Source organism: Podarcis pityusensis (genome assembly GCF_964106645.2).
Source record: "Podarcis pityusensis genome assembly, chromosome: 2".
In the NCBI taxonomy this organism is placed as follows: domain Eukaryota; kingdom Metazoa; phylum Chordata; class Lepidosauria; order Squamata; family Lacertidae; genus Podarcis; species Podarcis pityusensis.
The window spans coordinates 78,360,732-78,383,263 of NC_138029.1; the positions used below are offsets into that span (position 1 = coordinate 78,360,732).

A 22,532-nucleotide genomic window follows, 5' to 3' on the forward strand; every position below is an offset into this window, starting at 1 on the left:
AAGTCTGCATTCTTGTGTCATTAATTCATACTGAACCACATTGAACTCAATGGGATTTACTAAACACACATAAGCTAAGTCTGCATAGCAGGAATGTATACAGTACTTGTATGCATATGACCTATTAAAATGTCATCAACTGGCTAATCACTACTGTTAAATTATTTGTCCAGGATTAAAAAAGATCCTGTTATGTCACAGACAAATAAATTCTGTATTTGGCCATATATTATAACTTCACATTTTAGTCTATAAGATTAAAAAGTGATTAGTGATTTTGTCTGCCCCCCCCCCAATTAAACACCTCATATTTAGGGATTTAGGAACAGGAAGTGTTAGTGTAATAAATAGTTACTGGAATGTTTGTGTCTGGATAGAAGTGAGATAAATGGTAACATCTTCTGACAGGTGAAATAATGTATTGTTTCCTCAGATGTGAAGTCTTAGTTTGTTGGGGGAAAGCAGCCAATGAACGTTTACCTCTTCAGCAGCTCATTCAAATAATTAGAAATAATTTTAGTTTAGAAAGACGCTAAAGTGGTATTAACAAAAGAACATGTGGCTCTTATCACAATGAGAATGAAAGTAACAAGAACAGTGAACAATGCCAAAGCTGAAGAAAGTGCATTGGCATTAATGAGCCAGAGAAAAGGGAAAGGATTAGAGGGAATGCAGGTACCTACTACACAATATGACTGCAGCTTTTTAGTCAATGCTTGAAGGTAGAAGGCAGATAGGAATGAAAAGAAGTAATTACTAAGAGAAATGACTCATGGCTTGCAGAAATGTGTGGTTTACTCATAAAATGTTATCACATGATTAATCTGCAGCTAGGGGACTGAAATGCCAAGTATCTACAAGATTGAAGTCTATGACTTTTGCCAAAGAGGCTTCTTTCTGTTATCTTTTGCACATCCACAGAAGAGCAGAAACGGTTTTTGTTGAAATTCTGCTGCCCCTATAATGAATTAAGCAGTACTAACAGAGGCCCTTGAAAGTGTGCAAGTCATTAGAAGCTATGAGCCCTTAAGCCAGTATTATTAGGTATCTACATCTGGTTCCATGAGTCCAATGGATACCTGTAGATCGGAATGGCCCATTGAAATCCATTAGAGTTATGGCCAAGAGACACAGGCAGACTTGTCCCATGTACAGCCATTAGACCTGTGGAATTTTGCACAGCTACTCTTCTGTTTACTTTAGCCTGTCCAAAGTTGACATTGCTGCTTTTGGGTGAATAGCAAGAGAATTTTTACTGTTGGACCACAGGAATTGGCAGCTCTCGACATGCTGAGATGAAAGATGTTCCTTGTGGTCAAAATCCCAATGCTGATTGACAGAACATTAATAGCAAGAAGGCTTGGAGATTGCAATAAGACTCCTTCCAACATGAAGATAGTCTTGGGATTCTGTCACTGTCATACCACTGGAAGGCAAGCTGATGAAGTTTGGGGAAAGTTCCAGGATAAGTGGCAATGAGCCCTCTTTCCTTCTACAAGTTGAAAGCTCTGTAGTTCTAGCATTGGGGTAGCATCCCACAAAGAGATGGGGCAGAGAGGAGTGGGCTAGTTGCTAATGTGATCTGCTTGAACTGTTAGCAGGCATGCTTTTGTTTGAATTGTTAAAAGGTATGTAAAGCGAAGCGAGCTAAATAGAGGGCAAGCATGATTCCCTGCTAGTTTCCTGGTGTGCAGAAACACTGCAAACAGCATGGGAAATAAATGGGAATACAGCTGATTCAACACTCTCCCCTCCAGAGCAGGTCCAGGCCCTCCCTCCCTCATATGTGTGTATGGACAAACAAACAGGATGAATATTTCAAAGGAAAGCCTTGGAAGAGACAACTAGTTGCTGCCATCCTAAGTATGCTGGCATCCAGACTATGGATCCCTTTGCTCCCCCTCCTTAGATTTGATTAAGTTATTGTATTGTACTGGTTCTTTATGATTTGTAAAATGTCTGTGGGTAGGAGGCAAAATACTTTGTGCACCAGCGTGGGCAGCAAGGAATTAACATTGGAGAGGCTTGTGGAATTAACAATGGAGAAGAATGAAACAGAGGTAATATAGCTACTAAAATGCATAGTGCAGTTGTAAGAGCTAAAGTAATTAGAATATTAGAATTAGAATATAATTAGAATTAGAATATACAGCTGCTAAGTTAGTGTCATTCAAACATCAATATGTAATGGGTATTTCTAATAGCTCGGGTGGCATCCATCTGCCTTGGAAGACCGTGGAGGAGTGCATCTTTGGGGGTGAAGTCAAACTGTTGGAAGGTTGCAGCACCTGCTGTGGTTGTAGAGCCTGATACAGGAGAGACATGTTTTGTTGCAGCTGGGGCAGATGAAAGCATCCATCCTGTATTTTTATAGTAGTGTATTTTTATAGTAGTGGTTTACAAGCTATAAGGAACACCATTTCAGATAAAACCACAGGATGGGCGCATAGACACCACCTTATACCGTAAACCAACTGACCGACAAACATATCTACATGCCTCTAGCTACCATCCCAAACATACCAAACAGTCCATTGTATATAGCCAGGCACTACGTTACAGCCGTATCTGTTCCAATTCTACAGACAGAGACTCTCACCTAAGAGATCTACAGCAAACCTTTTTAGAACTAAAATACCCAGCAGATGAAGTTAGACAACAGATCAACAGAGCCAGACTGATACCCAGAGAGAACTTGCTGCAAGACAGACCCAAAAAAGAAAATAACAGAACACCTCTAGTCATCACATACAGCTCCCAAGTTAAAACAGTACAACGCATCATCAGAGATCTACAACCTCTCCTGGACAATGACAGTTCTCTTTCTCAAGCTCTGGGAGGAAGACCTTTCATTGCCTACAGACAGCCACCCAATCTTAAACAACTCCTAACCCACAATAATACTACAACCAGACCTAACACGGACACTGGCACCAGAGCCTGCAATAAACCCAGATGCCAACTTTGCTGCCACATACACCCGGACAACACCATTACTGGCCCCAACAACATCACACATACCATCTCGGGACTGTTTAATTGCTCATCGCCTGACATTGTGTATGCCATCAAATGCCAACAGTGTCCTTCAGCTCTCTATATTGGACAAACAGGCCAAACCTTACGCCAAAGAATAAACGGACACAAATCTGACATCAAGAATCACAAGACAGAGAAACCAGTAGGAGAACACTTCAATCTCCCAGGACATTCTATACAAGATCTCAAAGTAGCTGTTTTACTACAAAGGAATTTCAGAAATAGACTGGAAAGAGAAGCTGCTGAATTACAACTCATTACCAAACTTAAAACCATGGAGAGACCTGGCCTGAACAAAGACATTGGATTCTTATCTCATTATACATGACAAAGCCATTTCTCACCTTCTCACCCCTTGCTTTTTCCTGTAAGACCTATTGCAGTCGTTAAGAGTCGTCAACAGGCTCATCACAGCTATCTGCCAATCACCCATTCCCACCACCCTTCTGAGTAATACCCCTCCCCACCTTCTCACTATATAGAAGGATCTGGCAACTTCTGTTTCAGTGTATCTGAAGAAGTGTGCTTGCACACGAAAGCTCATACCAAGAACTAACTTAGTTGGTCTTTAAGGTGCTACTGGAAGGAATTTTTTTGTTATGAGTAGAATGTGTCCTTTTATTTAAAATGCATCTCTGGGTTATTTGTGGGGCATAGGAATTCGTTCATTCCCGCCGCCCCCCATACAGATCTGAGGGACGGTGGACTGTCCACGGCTGAAAAAGGTTGCTGACCCCTGTTGTAGAAGGTCACAATGCTGGAGTCATGCGTGTCTTGTGGCATGAATCTTTGTTCCCAACATTGCAAGAGGGGGCTGCGGAGTTATGTCATGAGGGAGGAATTGAAGCTGGCTTTCAGTGATTCTGTCCTGCCCTGGGGCTTTACCTCATGCCTGAGAGTTGATGGCTCATCAAGGGAGAGTCTGGATACTGTCAGTTGCTATGTCAGAGACCATGCTTTCCTGTAAGTACAATTCTAGATAGTGCTCGGCTCATCACTTCATCTGCTTGCTGTGGTCTGTGATGCTCCCTCCTGAGAAGGTTTTCAGAGGTGCAGTTTTCCTGTTGGTCCAAAGGCTTTCTTCATGCCTGTGTACATTTTGCAAGTGTTGCTAGTGTCATCAGTGAGTTGAATGCTCTGACAGAGCTTTAGGCAGTAATTGCTCCCCTGACGATATAAAAGGAGGAGTAAGTTATTACCCCTCCCCAGCTGAACTGGGAGAAAAGAGTGCTTTGAAAGAGTGAAACATGTCACTTGCTAACCAGTGTAACAAGAAACAATGGTTAGCTGCGAAATGAGCCAACTTCAAGCAATGGGGCAAGAACCTGGCTTGTTTTAACCAGACATTTTATATTCACTTTCTTCCTCACCAGGGTATCGCCCCTGTCCCATTATGTGCCTTCCTTGTCTCCCCATTTCTTCGCTCCTCAACTGTATTGAAACTTCCTTTGGTTTGGTGTAAATTGTTTTCCTCTAATCATTGCTTCAAAATGGAATCAACAGTTTCCTATTTTGTTATATCCTTTTAAAAATGAAATGGATTTAGCAAGTAAGTTCTCTTGGAAATATGGTTGGTAAGGAGGAGGCAAAGCTGTTGTGTGGCTGCTTAGCAGCACCTTTTGCAGATCATTCCCTTGTTTACAACCGTTGTTGTAGACTTCAGACCTTCATTGTTGATATCCGTATTTTGTTATAGTCCCATTAACCATTTACAGTGCAATTAGTATATTTGCAACAATAAATATGTGAATCATGGTGAAAACGGCTTTTGCTATGTGGGTAAGGTTTTCCTATGCTTTCAGTGTTTCTTTAAAATTTCATCAGGCAGCTAGAAACACACGAAGGTTAGTTGCCTGTCAAAGTAGATCAGTGACTGTAGAGCTAAGCTAGTCTCGGCCTCCTCCCAGAGGAATGGCTCAGTTTGTTTTGGTGAGCTGAAATGAACCTTCTATTTGAAGAAGTGGTGAAAAGAACTGAATCTCAGTAAGTGCCAGCAACTCTTCAAACATTTGGGCTTCGTAGACACCCCCCCCTTTCATGTATGCTTTTTCTTCTAATTCCCAGTTAAGCAAAAAGCCTGCCTTTCACCTCAGGCGTTCTCTCCAAAGATGAAGTGGTGGGCATTCTTTTCATATCAGGAAAAGAAAAGCACCTTTAAGTTTATTTCAGAGATGAAGGTTAGACCCATTATGAGCAATGCAGCACTACTCAGGTGCAACATTGGATAAATTGGATGGTGGTCCAGCTGCAGTCCTATTTGGAGGAAGATTCCCCTGCTTCAGTGGGCTACACTCTGCTACTACAGTGTATTAAAAGTTGTACTACTTCTGAGGATGGTTTAGATAGAAACTACAGCTCTGCCAGTGCTCCTGGCTCAGCCTCTCACCCCACTGAGGGGAAGGAACTACAGCCACATACACCCTTGTGTGCAGTAATGGTTTGTTCTGCCCCATGCATCTGGTCTATGATTCTGCAAAGCGAAATTGCTTGTGAGTCTGTGGCCAGTAGTGGTAGTGACAGAAATGGAATGCCTCCGATTCACCGATGGAAAGCTTGTCTGCATGCAGGGAGGATTGCTTAACCCGTGTGGTAGGCACTGCTCTCAGCTTCTGCTCATGAAGAAAGTGGCAAGGAATGTAGTAAGGGGATGGGGAAATAAATGAAAAGTAGTTAAAGCAGTTACATTTTGCAGCATGGAGCTCCCTCTTTCCTTTTGTACCTGTGTGATGTACTCTTCTTTGCATGCATCCCTAGCTGGGGCTGGGGCTGCGTTTTGAATGTGGAGCCCTTGAGACAAGGTATAAGAACAGAATCATAGAGCTAGATGAGACCTCAAACTTGGGTCTCCAGCTGTTTTGGGACTACAATCCCCATCATCCCTGAACACTGGTCCTGCTAGCTAGAGATGATGGGAGTTGTAGTCCAAATACAGCTGGAGACCCAAGTTTGGAAAACCCTGATCTAGCCCAGCAAACAGCTGGTGCAGGAAATCCACTGCTACAGAAACTCCGATATGTGTCAATCCAGCCTCACCTTTTAAAAGTGAAAGGAGAGTGCGGCAGCCTGTTCCTCTAAAGCAGGGCTGGGGAACCATATGTCATTTTCCAAGCCTCTCTATCCAGCTCTTGGCTACAGTTCTCACTGGCCCTGCTCAGCAGCCCTCGTAAGTGCTTTTACCTGACTGAAATGTCTTATTGAACTGTGTTAATGCCTTTTGCCTTTTGGCTGCTTGGAAGGTGTGTGCATGCACACGTGCCATGTATAGGTATGTAAACCTGACTTTTGTGTGGTTGGAATGTAGCCTGCTATGCAAAGGTGAAAGCCATAGCCATTTCTCTGCCCAGTTTTGCCTCTGGCTTCTGGCTCCACCCTCCACTGGCATGCATCCCCTGGAAGTCTGCATGTGAGGGAACATGACAGTCAGAGGAAACTTGCACAAATTGTTGAAAAGGCAATCTGCCTCTCCTACCTCAAATAAGTACAGTGGTACCTTGGTTTAAGAACAGCCCTGTTTACGAACTATTCAGTATACGAACTCCACAAAACCAGAAGTAGTGTCCTGGTTAGCGAACTCTACCTTGGTCTATGAACAGAAGCCAAATGGTGGAAGGGCACCGGCGGCGGGAGGCCTCATTAGGGAAAGCGCACCTTGGTTTAAGAACGGTTTCGGTTTAAGAACGGACTTCCGGAACAGATTAAGTTCGTAAACTGAGGTACCGCTGTAGTTGTGAATTTTGTTGGTTGTAGCACCTCTTGTCAAACTTTTACAGTTTCAAAAGCGGATTTAAAACACTTCATGTATCTCTTTACAAATACTCCAAGACATTGGGCTAGATAGACCAGTTGTCTGTCTCAGTATAAGGCAGCTTCCTAGGTTCCTCAGATCAGTACATTTTTGCGTGGTATGACAGCCTAGCTTGTGCCAAGCTCAAACATCCAAAATAAGAATGTTATAAATTTCTGTCTTGCCACTGGTAAGGTTTTGGTTTAGAATGCTTTTTTTATAGTCTGGCCAATGAACAGCCTACTTTCTTGTTTCCCTGTGTGACCCATATAGCTATCAGGGGTAGAGATGTGGGGAAAATTTGATTCAGGTCTCATTTAAAGCCGAATCTATCAAATTCACACTTTCCAGAAGGATATGCAATCCCCCATGCTTTAAAATTTGCACTTGTCTGAATTTTAGTATCCCAGTTCGCCAACCATCGTTTAAAAAAATGCTTTCATTAAGAGAAAGTATTGCTGAAAATGAATATATTGGTGGAAAAGACATAGCATTACATTAGGAGAAATTGCTTGCAAAAACTGGAAATAAAAATGTGCTTATTAGGAGAAGTTTGCACTAAAATGCTGGTGGATTTTCATTAGGAATTTTTAAAACAAACAAACAAACCCCAAACCACAAATTGCTGTGAAATGTGGAGAACTGAATTTAAGATTAGAAAAATGAAGAGAACTGAAATTGACAGGTCTTTCAATCCCTAGTCAAGTATTCCTGGTTTATGCTAGACATTTTAAAGAAAAAATGTTGATGCATCTTCAGGGTAAATGGCTAGAACATAGGATTGCAGAAGGGCTACATAAAGAAGTTCTCCCCTTTTTTCGCTAGACACAGTCAAGCTGGCAACTGACTTCCTACATTGGTTGGCACCACAAAAACATGACACAAGTGTGACTTTTCTTCCAATAAAGTTTTTTTTTTTTTTTTTTGCTTCATTTAAAGAGAGATAGGTTCCTACTAATCATGCCTGGACAAATTAGCATTTAAATATGTGTAAAGTATTTTGAGCTATAGTGCTTGGTGCTGGAGGCAGCAGTGAATAAACAAAAACAAAAAAAAACTTCAAGTATTTAGGCCCTTCTATCCCTCAGTTCCCTTTTCTCATAATGAATATGCTGTATTCATTGGCGTCTGTAAGTAACATTAGCAGAAGGTAGGAGAGGGACTGCTTAGCAACCCACAGAAATCCCAAAGAGAGGTGGAAAGGAAGTGATTTTCATGTAATTATTCACTGCTACAAAAGCTGTTGTCAGGTAGACACTAGAAACATAGCTGTTTTATTATTCCCCTAACCTACTTTTAATCTTTTGAGAATCACTTCCATTAAAAGAGGGGGAAAGAAAGGGCTTAATTCAGCCATTTTATGCCTAACCATTTAAGTTCTGTTTTCTCCCCTAATGAAGCCTCTGCTTACAGAAGCTGTGTTGTTGAAAACCCCTGGGTAGTAAAACCTCAGAAACAAAATGAGTCCAGTATCCAAATACTGCACATTTGCTGCTATTTATATACACAATGTAGAGTTCATATTTTGTGTTGCTTTATTTTCCTGTTGAATCGCAGCATTTAAGGGCGAGACAAACTGAAGGTGTAATAAGATTCTATGTACACGTAGTAATGAAAAGCTTGGATTACTGTGGTGAAAGGTTAAACATACTTATAGTTGATCATACTGGAGCACTTTCTGCACTTAAGATGCCACAGAAGGCACAATTTAAGTCTTGTTTGCTTGTGAGATAAAATCTTGGGCAGTCCCTGAGTTGTGGAACTCCTTGCCTACAGATGTCTGTCTGGCAATGTCATTGTACAGTTTTCATTGGTGCTGCAGATGCGCCTCTTTACCCTGACCTTTGTCCACTGAGATGTTCATTTTTTAGGACCCACTCTATTTTTGTGATATTTTTAATTGTAAGTTTTTTATCTGTTTAAACAGTATTTTACATTGTAGTCTACTCTGGGACCTTTAAAACAAAACAAAACAACAACAGCAACAACAACCAGCCCATAAATTGTGTAACATCTCAGCAACATGTCTACTTCCTTCCTCCCAAACTTAGAGAAAAGCTCAGAAGTATCAAAGAATTTTCAAAAACAGATTTTTGTTTTCAACTTCAGGAAAATTGCTATTTAAAATGTAAATAATGCCAAGACTCATCAACAATAATGCATAATTTATGTCAGTCTTCAACTATAAAATGATTATTCATTCCTTGATGAAAATAAGCATAGTAAACAGCTTTCTGTATCTGGAAGAGTCTGTTTTATATAGTAGTAGATCTGAATTTCATTATAAGTGCTCTGGGGGAGGGGGAGGGAAATGCTGTAGTTGGGCTAAAACATCTGTATAGCCACTAATATGCAGGGAACTTTTTCTCAAACATTTCTTGTGTGTGACTGATAGTTGAATACTGCAGAGGAAGTGTGCTTCAGAGCAAGCACTACTTAGTATAAATAGTATAATCAATCTATAAAGTAATTAATTATACATTTAAAATATAGAGGTTGTTCTCTGTTGTATTGAAACTCAAAATTTTAATGGCTTCAGCAAATTTCTGAATCACACATTTAACTGTAAGAAGTTGTTATCAGTCACCAGAAATCATAGTATTCAATTTAATGCAATGCATGTTATACTTATATGTTAAAGGGATGCGGGTGGCACTGTGGGTTAAACCACAGAGCCTAGGACTTGCCGATCAGAAGGTCGGCAGTTTGAATCCCCGTGACGGGGTGAGCTCCCATTGCTCGGTCCCAGCTCCTGCCAACCTAGCAGTTCAAAAGCACATCAATGTGTAAGTAGATAAATAGGTACCGCTCCAGCGGGAAGGTAAACGGCATTTCCGTGCGCTGCTCTGGTTCGCCAGAAGCGGCTTAGTCATGCTGGCCACATGACCCGGAAGCTGTACGCCAGCTCCCTCAGTCAGTAAAGCGAGATGAGCACCACAACCCCAGAGTCGTTCGCGACTGGACCTAATGGTCAGGGGTCCCTTTACCCTTTACCTTTATGTTAAACTCATAGGGAGGAATTCAATGTAGCACTGAGTGGGGAATGCACATGAGGAACTTGGTGCTCATGCAGTAGGACTTTGCCTCACTCTCCTTTTCCTGCACCTGACCTGTTGTGAGGGTTTGCCCATCTCTCCAGAGCAGATTTAGGGGGGAAGTCCCATTGTACAAGTAGAGCTTGTTCCACAACTGCAACAATGTCCTTGAATCTCACCTTTCAGTTTTAGCAAAGTCATGTTCATCATACCCTCTTCCGAAATATTTGCTGACTTTTAACTGAAACAAAAGTCAAAGAGAGCAGGTTCTCTATTTCCCTTCTTTTCTATTGTAAAACTGGGGTGTGGTGGAACCTTTCCCAGTACAAAAATCTTGATCAGTTATGCCAGAATTGTGTTGTGTGTCGAGGTCCCCAAGCCACCCCCAAATAAATCATAATTCACACAGAATTTTTGTTTAAGGTTTTTGGCATAATTTTGGCCACAACTTTATTAAAATACATAAATGTGAGTGGTTGCTTAGGCATTGGTTCCGACTATCTGTCCCCGTCCAGGGACAGAACTGACTTCGGATTCCAGCGAAAGCCAGTAAGGGAAAACAATATTGGGGAGAAAATGGAGCCGGGCACCACACCCTCACCTCTCCCCGCATGCTCCCAGGGGCTTGCGCGGCCCAAGCCCCATGCCAAGGATTTGGACGAAAGCATGGCGAGCCCCTGGATTCCTTTAACAGAATTCCCTTGCAGCAGCAGCATTGGAGGGGCAGGCACTGCCAACCACATCCCCTCCACCAACCAAAAATTAACCAATGCCTAAACACAACCTTACAAGTTGTGACGATTTGCTACGCAGTAGGCAAAAACCGAATTTTGTTGTTTAGTCGTGTCCAACTCTTCGTGACCCCATGGACCAGAGCACGCCAGGCCCTCCTGTCTTCCACTGCCTCCCGCAGTTTGGTCAAATTCATGCTGGTAGCTTCAAGAACACTGTCCAACCATCTCGTCCTCTGTCGTCCCCTTCTCCTTGTGCCCTCAATCTTTCCCAACATCAGGGTCTTTCCCAGGGAGTCTTCTCTTCTCATGAGGTGGCCAAAGTATTGGAGCCTCAGCTTCACAATCTGTCCTTCCAGTGAGCCGAATGGCACCAGCCAATCAACCAAATGGACAAAATTCCTACCAGGCCCCTGCCCGAAAAGCAGACGACCCCATGACAGGCATAGCAAGGTCAGACGCAAAAGCCCTAAATTAGGGAGGGTGGGCGAGTGATCTGGTACACGCTGCAAAAGAGAATGCTCAATGCTACATGCCCTGCATATAAAACCTTTGGTCCATCCCACAAATTGGCAACATCAAAATTAGCCCAGTAATTATTTAGGCATGGTGGGTGAGAGAGAGAAAAGTATACAGGAAATCACTAGGAAATCTTTGGAAATGGCAAATTATTCACAGTTCCGGTTGTTGTAAACTATTAATTTCTGATCAGTTTGGCTTAATAGTATAGGGTTGCCATATGTCCTCCTTTTCCAGGACACATCCTCTTTTTCATGGGTATGTAAATTGAGAGTTGTCATAGCGATCCATAGTTAAAAGTGGAAGTCAGCAAGTGTCCTCTTTTTTGCTCTTCAAAATATGGCAACCATACCAAATGAACATCGCTTCATCACATAAGAATCCTTCCTTTATTATATTGACCCTTTGTAGATTCTTATACTCACTGAGGAATGTATTTGTGAGCATTGCTTTCTGATCTTTGCGATCAACACCATCAAATGTACATTCCAATAACACGCTTGATAAATTTGTTAGATCTGCTAGATTTCCTTGTTTCTAGTATTTTACAACCATGATATATAAAGCAGCTGGCAATGATGGCATGTTTCAAAGATATCACTTCATCTCTTCAAGTCACTTCATTACATTCAATAGATCCATTGTAGTTCCAACTTTGTAATTTGCAGCTTTGTTGTGATCTCTTTTTTATATAAAAAAAGTTTTGAATGACTTATTTTTACCACCCCCTTTCTCTGGAGCTTCAAAATATTATATACAATAGTTTTTGCTCTTTCCAAACCTACGTTAAAATGGTAAAATCTACAGGGTAGGTGTGAACAGACTTCCTCATCCCATCCTCTTCATAGCAGCTTCCAGAACCCCACCGTGAGGATTCAGGAACCCTGCTGAATTGGGAGGGAAGCTGAGGTATGGTGGGCTGATTAGAAGGGGAAAATTATTTAAAACCGAGTGGAGGCTTCCTCCCCAAACTGAACTCCTGCCTGGAGAATTAGTTTATGCAGAGTTTTCAGATATTCCTCCCTTCTCCCCCTGCGGCCATGCAGTATCACCTTAAGGGAGCCTGGGCGGTGGTTTTTTCCCATAACGGGATGTAATAGCCCCATTGGGTGATCCTGGGGGATCATGAATTGACATCTGTAATTAACAAAGTTATGGCCTTTTCAATCCCAACACACCTGTCCTGTGTCATTTGTTGATGTCACTATGGCACCACCGCTCCTGGCTCTACTCAGCCCACAAAGCCCTTTGCTGGGTGTGGTGGTTGGGGCCACAGTGACGCCATGGCAGGGCTGATCGCCCTTCCTCAGCTTTTGGCACAGTGGGAGGTGATGCTCCTGGTTCCTCTCACTGCACTGGTGGCTAGGTACTTACTTGTAAGGCCAATTGCAGGTGAGCTGGGGGTATGGCTGGGGAGCAGACCTGATGGAGATATTATTCTCTGTGGTCGACTTCCTCATTTTCTTCCATGGAAGGTACATATGTCCCTTCTCAGTTCTGAGGCTGGTACCCCCTCTGAAAAGAGTTAGACAAAAATGGCTTCAAAATGATTTGTTTAATTTCATTGCTCTCTCAGCTTCCAAAAGTGTGGTCTCTGGACTAGTAGCAAAGGTTTATGGAATCAAGTTGATCTAGTAGATACCGTCCTCCTTATAGACTATGCAGACATTATTTTTATTTTATTAGTAGTAGTAGTAGTAGTAGTAGTAGTAGTATACCGCCCTTCATCCATAGATCTCAGGGCAGTTCACAGCATAAAATACAATATATATTTTTTAAAAAAAGCATAATAAGCATACAACGTAATAAAAACAAGAACAAAACAAAACAATTATCTTCCTCTCCTGTCCCTCTAGCTATTTGGCAAATATGACATCACAGCAATTCTGACATATCAATTTTACTCCACTGATACCAGTGTTAATTCCAAAAGTAGCTTCAGTATGGCATTGGTAAGATGTATGTTTGAAAATGCATTGTAAAAAAAAAAACATTGCTGCAATATTCCACCTAATGAAAGAATTGTGAGATGCTATTTCCAAGAGTTTGAGACCACTTTAGCCCACAAATGATCTTTAAAAATCCATTTTGGTTTGCCATGCAATGCAGAGAACTGCTGTTGAAGAAATGAGATCTCCAGACTTCTTAGTTAAAATGTGTTTCGTATCCATTTTTCTCACTATGAAGTAGAACATTTTACAGATGTAATCAGCTATATTTTACTCATCATGACAGCAGTGAAACCATTTTAACTTGTGACACAAATTAAATGTGATCGTACTAGTGCTTCAAAACAGAAACACTTCCAGCTTTCAACAACTTGAGAAATCGGCGCCTCTTAGAAGTTACATGTAAAATACATTTTTTTCTTTTTTTATGATTTGGAGTTCCATGAGACAACTGGTAATTCAATCCAATTTCTATCTTGCATTAAGCATTTTGTCGTGAAATTTTAACGGTTAAATGATCTACAAACAGAATAAATTGCTAGATAGGAGTATTATCCATGGTTGGATTTCTCTCTGGGTAGCTAACCTGTATGCAATGTTGCAAAATGCTTTTGAAACTCCCTGTAGTTCCAAATGCAGTTTTCTGTGATCGACAAAAGAAGCAGAAATGGTTTTACAGTTCATTGATGCTGACCATAACTTTTACATTCACTATACTCATCAAAGAATAAGTTACAGTTCAGTCACATCTGGAATGCTGTGTCAGAGTTGGCTTTTGGGTAGCACAACCGGTTGAGCCTAGGGGGCACCACTGGGTTTCACAACAATGATGTAATGAACTGCGCAGAACAGAAGGCAAGAGACAAGGGCCACCAAATTTTGGCCTTGCACAGGGCACCACTGAAATTTGAAAGACCAAAGCCCTCCCCTAGCTGTATGCTGTTGTGGTTGCTTCATCTAAAAAAAGAATACAGTGGCACTGTACTTGAACTTAATCTGCACTTGAACTTAACCTGTTCCAGGAGTCCGTTCGACTCCCGGAACCATTCGAAAACCAAGGTGCGGCTTCCGATTGGCTGCAGGAGCTTCCTGCACTCAATCAGAAGCCGTGGAAGCCACATTGGACGTTCAGCTTCCGAAAAACGTTCGCAAACTGGAACACTCACTTCTGGGTTTGCAGTGTTTGGGAGCCGATTTGTTTGGGAGCCAAGCCGTTCAAGTACCAAGGTACCACTGTGTAGTTAAACTTGAAATGATAAAGGAGAAGGGGCTGGAGTTGCCATGGGGAAATGGTGATGGGAAGTGCATGGCATGGAGGCAGTGGGTAGAGTATATCTATGTGACTCATAAAATCATAAGAGTTGGAAGGAATGCAGGAATATACAGCTGACCCTTATGGGGATCGAACCTGCGACCCTGGACTCACACTACTAGAATTCAGGGTTAACCGATGAAGTGGCTTCGCAGTAGATTCAGGAGAGGTAAAAGAAGTTTATGAAATTTACTGCCAGAAGATGTAGCAATAGCCTCTGGCTTAGATTACTTTACATTGAGATGTAAACAAATTCACAAGGGATAGGTCTGTCAACTGTGACAGAACCCGCTGCTGTTTGAACCCGCTGGATATGGTACGGTTCTGATACTGTATGGGTGACAAGCAGCAGAATGAATGAGCAGAAACAGAATGATGATAACCGTTATATAGCCATGAAGGAAATTCCTCATTCAAGTCTATTACACTGGTCTGAAAAAAAATGTAATCTTTGCAATTTCAAGTGAATTGGGAAAAAAAAAAACCCCACCACTGGATAGCACTAGAATCTAATTTCAAGGCTTCTTCTAATAATTTATGATCTGCTTACCTTATAGTAACAAGGATTTTTTTTTTTTACCTTTTTATAATTATTGTTACTTTTTGTGTTTGCAGGTCTGGGTGGATGCTGGAACACAAATATTTTTCTCTTATGCCATCTGCCTGGGGTGCTTGACAGCCTTAGGGAGCTACAACAACTACAATAACAACTGCTACAGGTAATACATGATTACAGTCATGTTTATTTTTTTCTGCTCAGTGGTCTAGTCTGGCAAATATGTACATGACTGTTGGAGGTACCCAACTAAATAATTGCGTATGTGGAACAACTTCACTTCGCTGCCCCCCACTTCACTGCTAAATCTTTGCTGGAGGGTTGCAGGAACTCCCAAAACAGATTTAGGGGATGTGCAAGGGAAGGAGAGGAAGGAGAAGTTCATTCGCGCATTCAAAAGTTATTTTATGTGTGCAGTGGAATAGTTGCATAGAGCTGAATATATACTAGTTAGATACACAGAACATGCTTGAGTACTGTGTTTCACACAATGATATTTTAAGGGTTCTGAGCATTACTTGATCCCTTTGCTTTTGAACTGATTTTTTTTGAAAACGGTAATTTGGGAGGAAGAATTAATGTTCCATTATTAAAGTTATAAAGATAAATATAGAATAGATAATACATTAACTGTGTTTTAGGCACATGTATGATGCACGCATTATACAAAAATTAACTAGCACAAGTGCTATCATTTGTGAATATTTTTTCATGTACTTAGATTTCAGTCATATCCACTTACCTGGGAGGAAGCCTCACTGAACAGGGTGGGACTTAATTTTTGAGTAGAAATGGAGGATTGTGCTGTTCAGAAAATATATGGCTACATGGAGCAGGAATTCTAACAGCCCAACCCCTCTTTTATGACAAAGATTAATCTAGAATCCCACATGGTGGTACATTAGCATTGGTGCCATACTAGTATAAAATTGTGAATTTGGTCAGTATTCACTGCAGGTGTGGTATCATCTTTCAGGACATTAAATTACATGGAATGACTAGTGGTTCTGGTACTATATTTGGGGGATGAAAAATTTACATAGTATACCCTTTGGAGAATGCTGATTTTCTGAGTGTTTGTAAAATGGCAGGTAATGGATAGAACAAGAATAGTGTCCATTTCATAAACACTTTTAAAAAGCTATAACACAGCAGCCATAAGATCTAGGTACCGCCATGTGACAATAACCTTGTATTTTACAAAGAAATTTGAAAGTGGTGTATTGGCTCCCTCTAGTGTAAACTTTAATGCTTATCCCCTTTAACTGTATTGCCAGCACACAATACATGCCCTTAATTCACCTCTTAGTTTCATCTTTCATAATTCTAAATAATCATCTGCTTGTTCTTTCTTAAGACTACTATGGTATATTATTAAGTGATTGATCACTCATTTGATTCTGGGACCAGTTTGTCTGTTTACTTATAACAGCTTTTCTTCATAAAAACTACATTATCTAGGTAAACATTACAATTTTAATTTTTGTTAATAAGTGTGTGTGTGTGTGTGTGTGTGTACAGACTTTTTTAAAAAAATGATTTGTATCACATCGGGGAATTTTATTTCTATCCTGGGATAGTTCAGTTGTCAGAGCATGAGATATTCCCTCAGATGGAGAATCAACTATGATATTTTGAGAACATTAAAAACCAAATATATTTTTTCATGAATTTTAATTAGATACTATTTTACCTTCAAATTTTACCTTTTTAAAATCCCAATTCCTAGTCACTAACAAAATTTGCATAAAACATACTAAGGTTTCTGGGAGGGAAGTTTAAGATGTTTTTGTGAAAATCGGATGCTGCTAAGCTGCTATAAGGAAATTGAAATATACTGCAAAAATAAAGTCAGTGTCAATTTTATTCATAGGCTGCAAAGTCCCACTATCCTGTTCACTCACCATGTTTACTGAACTACCAATTCAGCTGGTCTGTTGGTCTATTTATTATGCAAAATAGGAAGGGAGGAATATCCAGTTTAAACAGACGTCATACAGTTATTGTAACTGATACATATATCTGAAGCACAGTCTAGCATTTCCCCCTAGTCAGTGGTATTTATTATAATGATTTTTAATGCAGCTAGTCTGTAAAAATGTAAGATTCTTTACACATTAAAATGAACCTCTTTACACATTAAAATGACTGAATCTATCAGTTCAGTTGAAGGCGTGCTCTGGTCCATGGAGTCACGAAGAGTGGGACACGACTAAACGACTAAACAACAACAACATCAATTCAGTCATTAAGAAATGATGCCTTAGGCCAGAACTTATTTTAGTAAATTACAAGATAAACCAATATTATGTAGTAGATCCAACTATTCAGTCATGCCTGACATTGTAAGTCATGCCAACTCATAATATTCATCAATATTGCAGTCTTATCATGAGAGTAGAGAACGTTGCTTATCTGATCCTTGGGCAAAGTTAACACATTTCTTAACAAATTCCAGAGAGGTAGCTTTGTTAAGCTGTAGCAAGAACAGCAATGTCTTGTGGCATCTTAAAGGCTAATAAACAAACCTGTTACTTTTAAGGTGCCACAAGTCTGTTTTGTTTACATTTTTCCTCTTTTACGGACTACTGTGAAATTACATATTGTATTGTAAACATTTACTCACACTTTTCAAACAGCATCCATCGAGATGTGAAGGAATCATATGCAGGATTTGGTAAAACAGATTTATCAGCAGGGCCGGCTCACCCATGAGGCAAGGTGAGGCAACTGCCTCAGGCAGCAGGTTCCAAAGGAGCAGCAGATCCCGATGTAGATCTTTCTTCCTCCCTTGTTCCTGATGTAGATCTTCCATCACATCTTCTTCCCTGGCAGGGAGGGGAATGCCATTTTGTGGTTTGCCTTAGGTGCCAAAATGTCTTGGGCCTGTTCTGTTTATCAGTATAAAAAAAATTGCTTGCCTGAAGTGTGTCACTGGAAACAAAGCTGACTATAAACCTGCTTCAGGCAGCAGCCCTGCACATAAATATTGATTGCAAATACTAAAATGTACCACCTCTGAAGGGTTTGTGTCACTTCTTCTAAGGTTAAGAGTTTTCTCTGTTGACCTTGAAGCATATCTGCATCACTATGAACTCAGCTATGTTGAGGCCCATGAAGCTAATAATTGCAGATCCACAAAGGAGTGATTTGGAAGTTGTCTTACTAGATACTGAGTGGAGAATTGGAAGCAGTGTGGAAGCCCTGCCTATTGGCAAAGTCCACCAATCACAACTTGATGGCCAAATAAAGAGACAGGCACAGAGGCTGGGTTGAACTAGGGCCACTTTATTTAAGATTAAACCATAATAAAACCTCTGCAGAGGGGAAGGAACACTATTGCTGCTCTACGGTGACCAAAACACTTGTTTCATTGTCTGATTTTTCTAATAACTGTGGTGTCTTGATCTACATGTGTACCAAATCTCAAAGCTGTTGTAGCCACCCAAAAATATGTGAAGCAAAGCCGCACACTGAGAACAAGCAAATTGCTCTTTCTTCCACAGAGACTGCATTATGCTCTGTTGCTTGAACAGTGGAACAAGCTTTGTGGCTGGTTTTGCCATCTTTTCTGTCCTTGGCTTTATGGCGTATGAGCAGGGAGTGCCCATAGCAGAAGTTGCAGAATCAGGTAAGTACTAAAAGTATACATTTATTATTATTTTAAAGTGTATTTGTTATACTAGTGATATTGTGTACTTTAATCATTATGTATTATTTGTTAAATTTATATCTCACCCCACTGTGCAAGACCACCATATAAACAATTCCTATTTAATTTCTTTTCTTTTTTTTTCAGGACCTGGGCTTGCTTTCATTGCTTACCCAAAAGCTGTAACAATGATGCCTCTTTCTCCGTTATGGGCAACTTTGTTTTTCATGATGCTGATATTCCTTGGTTTAGATAGTCAGGTATGGATCAAAGATGACATTTTAGAACATCCTTTCCAGGTGTAACTTAAGCTGAGATCTGAATTTAAATCAAACTGTAACTTTAAATTGAATTTAAAACTAATTTAAATTGCCAGCTTAATATTGCTGAATTCTTGCTTCACTGTACTTCATTTTATTTTATTATTTTAATGTGTCGCCCACAGGTGAGTGAGAAGCAAGGTTATAAGATAGGAATGAAATGTTATGAGCCCCAATCTTATACTGGACATGAGTATGCAGAGCCCTTCTTTAAAAGCTAAAGTGGTGGGGACTGCATCTAGCTCTCATCCAAAACAGCCAGATGGTTGGAATGCAGCTGTTTTGGGGAATCACATGCACTCAGCCCTGCTGCATAAGGTTGGAAATCATAAAGTACAGAATATACAGTCTTACACACTCACTTTAGAGACACTCATATGGATGGGTTCTAGCAAGACTGGGGCGATGAACTAAAGAGCAGAAAATACGTTTAAGACTAGAGCAGGCTAGCAGCATGGTTCAGGAAGTATTGGATTAGACATGAGAAATATCAACTGAAATCATAGAATCATAGAATTGTAGAGTTTGAAGGTTCCACAAGGGATCGTCTAGTCCAGCTCCCTGCAATGCAGGAATCTTTTGTCCAACATGGGGCTCGAACCCATGACCATGACATTAAGAGTCTCATGCTCTACCAACTGAGCTATCCCAGCTATCTGATAGCTCCTGAGCACTGATAGACACATAGCACTACAGAGTTTGAAGGTACCCCAAGGGTCATCTAGTTCAACCCACTAACTAACTAAACCAACCAACCAACCTCAGGTTACTCATGTCACAGGGTTGTCATTTAATGCAGTGCCTAGTGCCTGATGCAGTACTTTTCCTGTGGTCAGCGTGGAGGAAATGCCATCGTGCAAGAAAGGCATGCAGAGAGCTCTTATCAGGTGGGAGCAAGTATGGCAAGTTAGGTGCTATCTTTAGTGGGGATACTTAAAGCTCTATATAGGAACGGGCTATAAATAATCAAAAAAAATTAAAGCACATAGTGCACTGACATGTGCTGAGGAACTGGTACTGTAGATCATTTACTCTATATGTCATTTTTTTCTGCATTTGCTTTGTTCAGTTTGTGTGTGTTGAAAGTCTCGTGACAGCCGTGGTAGATATGTACCCAAAGGTTTTCCGGAGGGGATACAGACGAGAGCTGTTGATTCTCGCTCTTTCGATTGTATCATTCTTCCTTGGTCTAATCATGTTAACGGAGGTAAGATATATATATTTGCATTTGGATTGGTGGGGAAGAAAATTGTTTCCATTCTTTTTTTAACTTGGGCTATGTTCGCACTAGTGGCTTGAAACACTAAGTGATCTCTTTCCCCATGCTGAGTGAAACTTTGATCTGCGCACATGTCATCATGTGCACACACACAAAAGCCACCTGAACTAGAGCACAGTGGAGCCATGGCTTCCCTTTTCAAATCAGATGGAAGTTGGTTCCAAGCAAAACACATCAAAGAGCTACGGGACGCAGGTGGGTTGTGGCTAACATCATGTGAGCCCAGCTTTGAAAACTAGCAGTGGGAGTAAAATAGCAGTAATTAGCAATGTGAGCACAGCCTTAGAAATTCTAAGCAAAACTATTTGAGGATTGATAGACACCTGGAGCAACAAAATATTGATCAAATGTTGTTCTGTGACAAAATACAACATACTTGGAAAGATAAAAAACTCAAAGGAACTGCATATGGGAACATAAATTATTGTATTATAGCGACGGGGGCCTTTTACTTCACACATCACCCTCACTATCTGATATATGGCAATTGAACATGGTCATCTGTTGCTTTTGGCTCTAAGGTATATTGTTAGTCTAGTTTGAAATAAAGAGCTGAGTGGCTTGGTGCTCTTGCAGCAATGCAGGACTCTTCATATATAGGCTGGCAGCCTCACAGGAATTCCTAGAATGTCCGCATGATGCCCTGTAGTCACTTGGAAACTGTAGGAAGTGCTGTGAGGAGAGATGCTGCATTTGTAAAGAGCTCTGCTCCACTGCAAATGTGTGCAGTGTGTTCTAAACATGTCACAGACACCTCTTTATAGTGTATAAGGTAAGAATAGCACACGTTGCCTTTCTCACTGAGAATAGTCTCTGAAATTCTCACACTCCCTGGCCTCTTCCTAAACATCTGCTTCACCCCACACCATCTCTTAAGTTGCTGAAAATTAAAATAGTTGGTGGAGTTCACCTAATGAACCCCATCAGTGGAAGCCTTGTGCAAGGGCTACTGTTTATGCAATGAGGCTTCCCCACCTTCCCCCAGCAAACTCCCTGAAATTGGCTCTGGGAGTGTTGGGAGAACCCCCAAAACAACACACAGTGGGAGGCGGGTCATTCCATTGGGAAGCAGTTATGCTTGCATACACAGAAAGCTTGCTATAGCGTGACTTTGAATTCAACCCTGCAAAATGTTCAGCACACTACTATTTATTGTTCCAATCTGGCTGAACTGTTTCTTTCTTTTTTTATAATTATTGTGCTATTTTATAGATCTGCTCCTTTTAGGTTTTTTATTTGTGATTTTAAATGGCATCATATTTTATTGTATTTTTACAATACAGTGACAGTTGCATTGAAGGGTAGAATATATTTTGTAATAATGGATGAATAAACAGGGTTTGGAGAAGCTAAGGCATGTACTAAAGATGGAATTGCTCAGAGTAGGGAGTTGAGGGCAGACATTTTCTCTACAAGTTTGCAGGATCTAGCATCAGTAGAGGTCCTTCCCTGCCTAACTAGTAAGATGTAAATAAACAAATGTATACATTTAAGATTCATTACATGCATTGGCATTACCTGAGGCTGTTAGAAGAAAACAGATCATTAATCACCATCTTGCAAGGGTTTTCTGTACATATGACCAAGTAATTGTGCTATAGATATCTATTATCTACTCTTAATGACTACTTTCCTACATAATGACATCCTGAATTTGTACTTCAGGATGTTAACATTTAAAACTGCACAGCATACTCTATTGGATATTATTATTAGGCTAATTATTAATTTGGGATACAATAGTGTTTCACTAGAACAAAAAAAATGAGGTTGTTGAATGTCCATTTAAAATTGAATACCAAGCTTTCCAACCTTTGCCTTTCAATAATAATAAAAAATAAAAGAGAGGTGTATAACCATATACATATGAGTTGATCTTCTGGTCAAAGTTCACTCTTGCTGAAGGGAGACCACTGAGTCCCTTCTGCAAACAGGATGACTGCTTCCCTTTGTAGAATAGACATTTTGCAACCACCCCAATATGTTTTGCATTTAGTTTCAATCTTTTGGGCACATTATTGCCCACACAAGCATTAGCACTCTGAAGTGTGCATCCACACAGCTAGTTTAGACCAAAGGCCTATCCAGTCCAGCACTGAGGCCACAGTGGCCAAAGAGTTGCCCAAGGGAAGCCAGGAAGGAGAGCAATAAACCTCTCACCACTGTTGCTGTTTCCCATCAGTTGCTATATAGAAATACAATCCAGCTTTGTTGTCAATTTTCTCCTTCCTTTTCTATGTATTTTTCAAGCAAGTCCACCTTGTTTCCATGTACAGTTGTTACTCTTCTCAGAGTTTCAGAGTCAGGCTCCTAGTTGTTTTTGTTTGGATTCGGGCTGGCAGTCCTGCTTGAGGCT

General features: G+C 40.7%; 1 protein-coding gene across 1 annotated transcript in view; it reads left to right on the plus strand.

Moving 5' to 3' along the window:
* Window positions 1-22,532, plus strand: part of SLC6A11 (solute carrier family 6 member 11) — a 96,395-nt gene that overhangs the window by 58,089 nt on the left and 15,774 nt on the right. Inside the window, exons 8-11 of the mRNA XM_080994196.1 lie at window positions 14,985-15,088; window positions 18,432-18,556; window positions 18,725-18,837; window positions 19,967-20,104. Of these exons, the coding sequence (XP_080850322.1) occupies window positions 14,985-15,088; window positions 18,432-18,556; window positions 18,725-18,837; window positions 19,967-20,104 (480 nt within the window). The remainder of the gene's footprint in view (window positions 1-14,984; window positions 15,089-18,431; window positions 18,557-18,724; window positions 18,838-19,966; window positions 20,105-22,532) is intronic.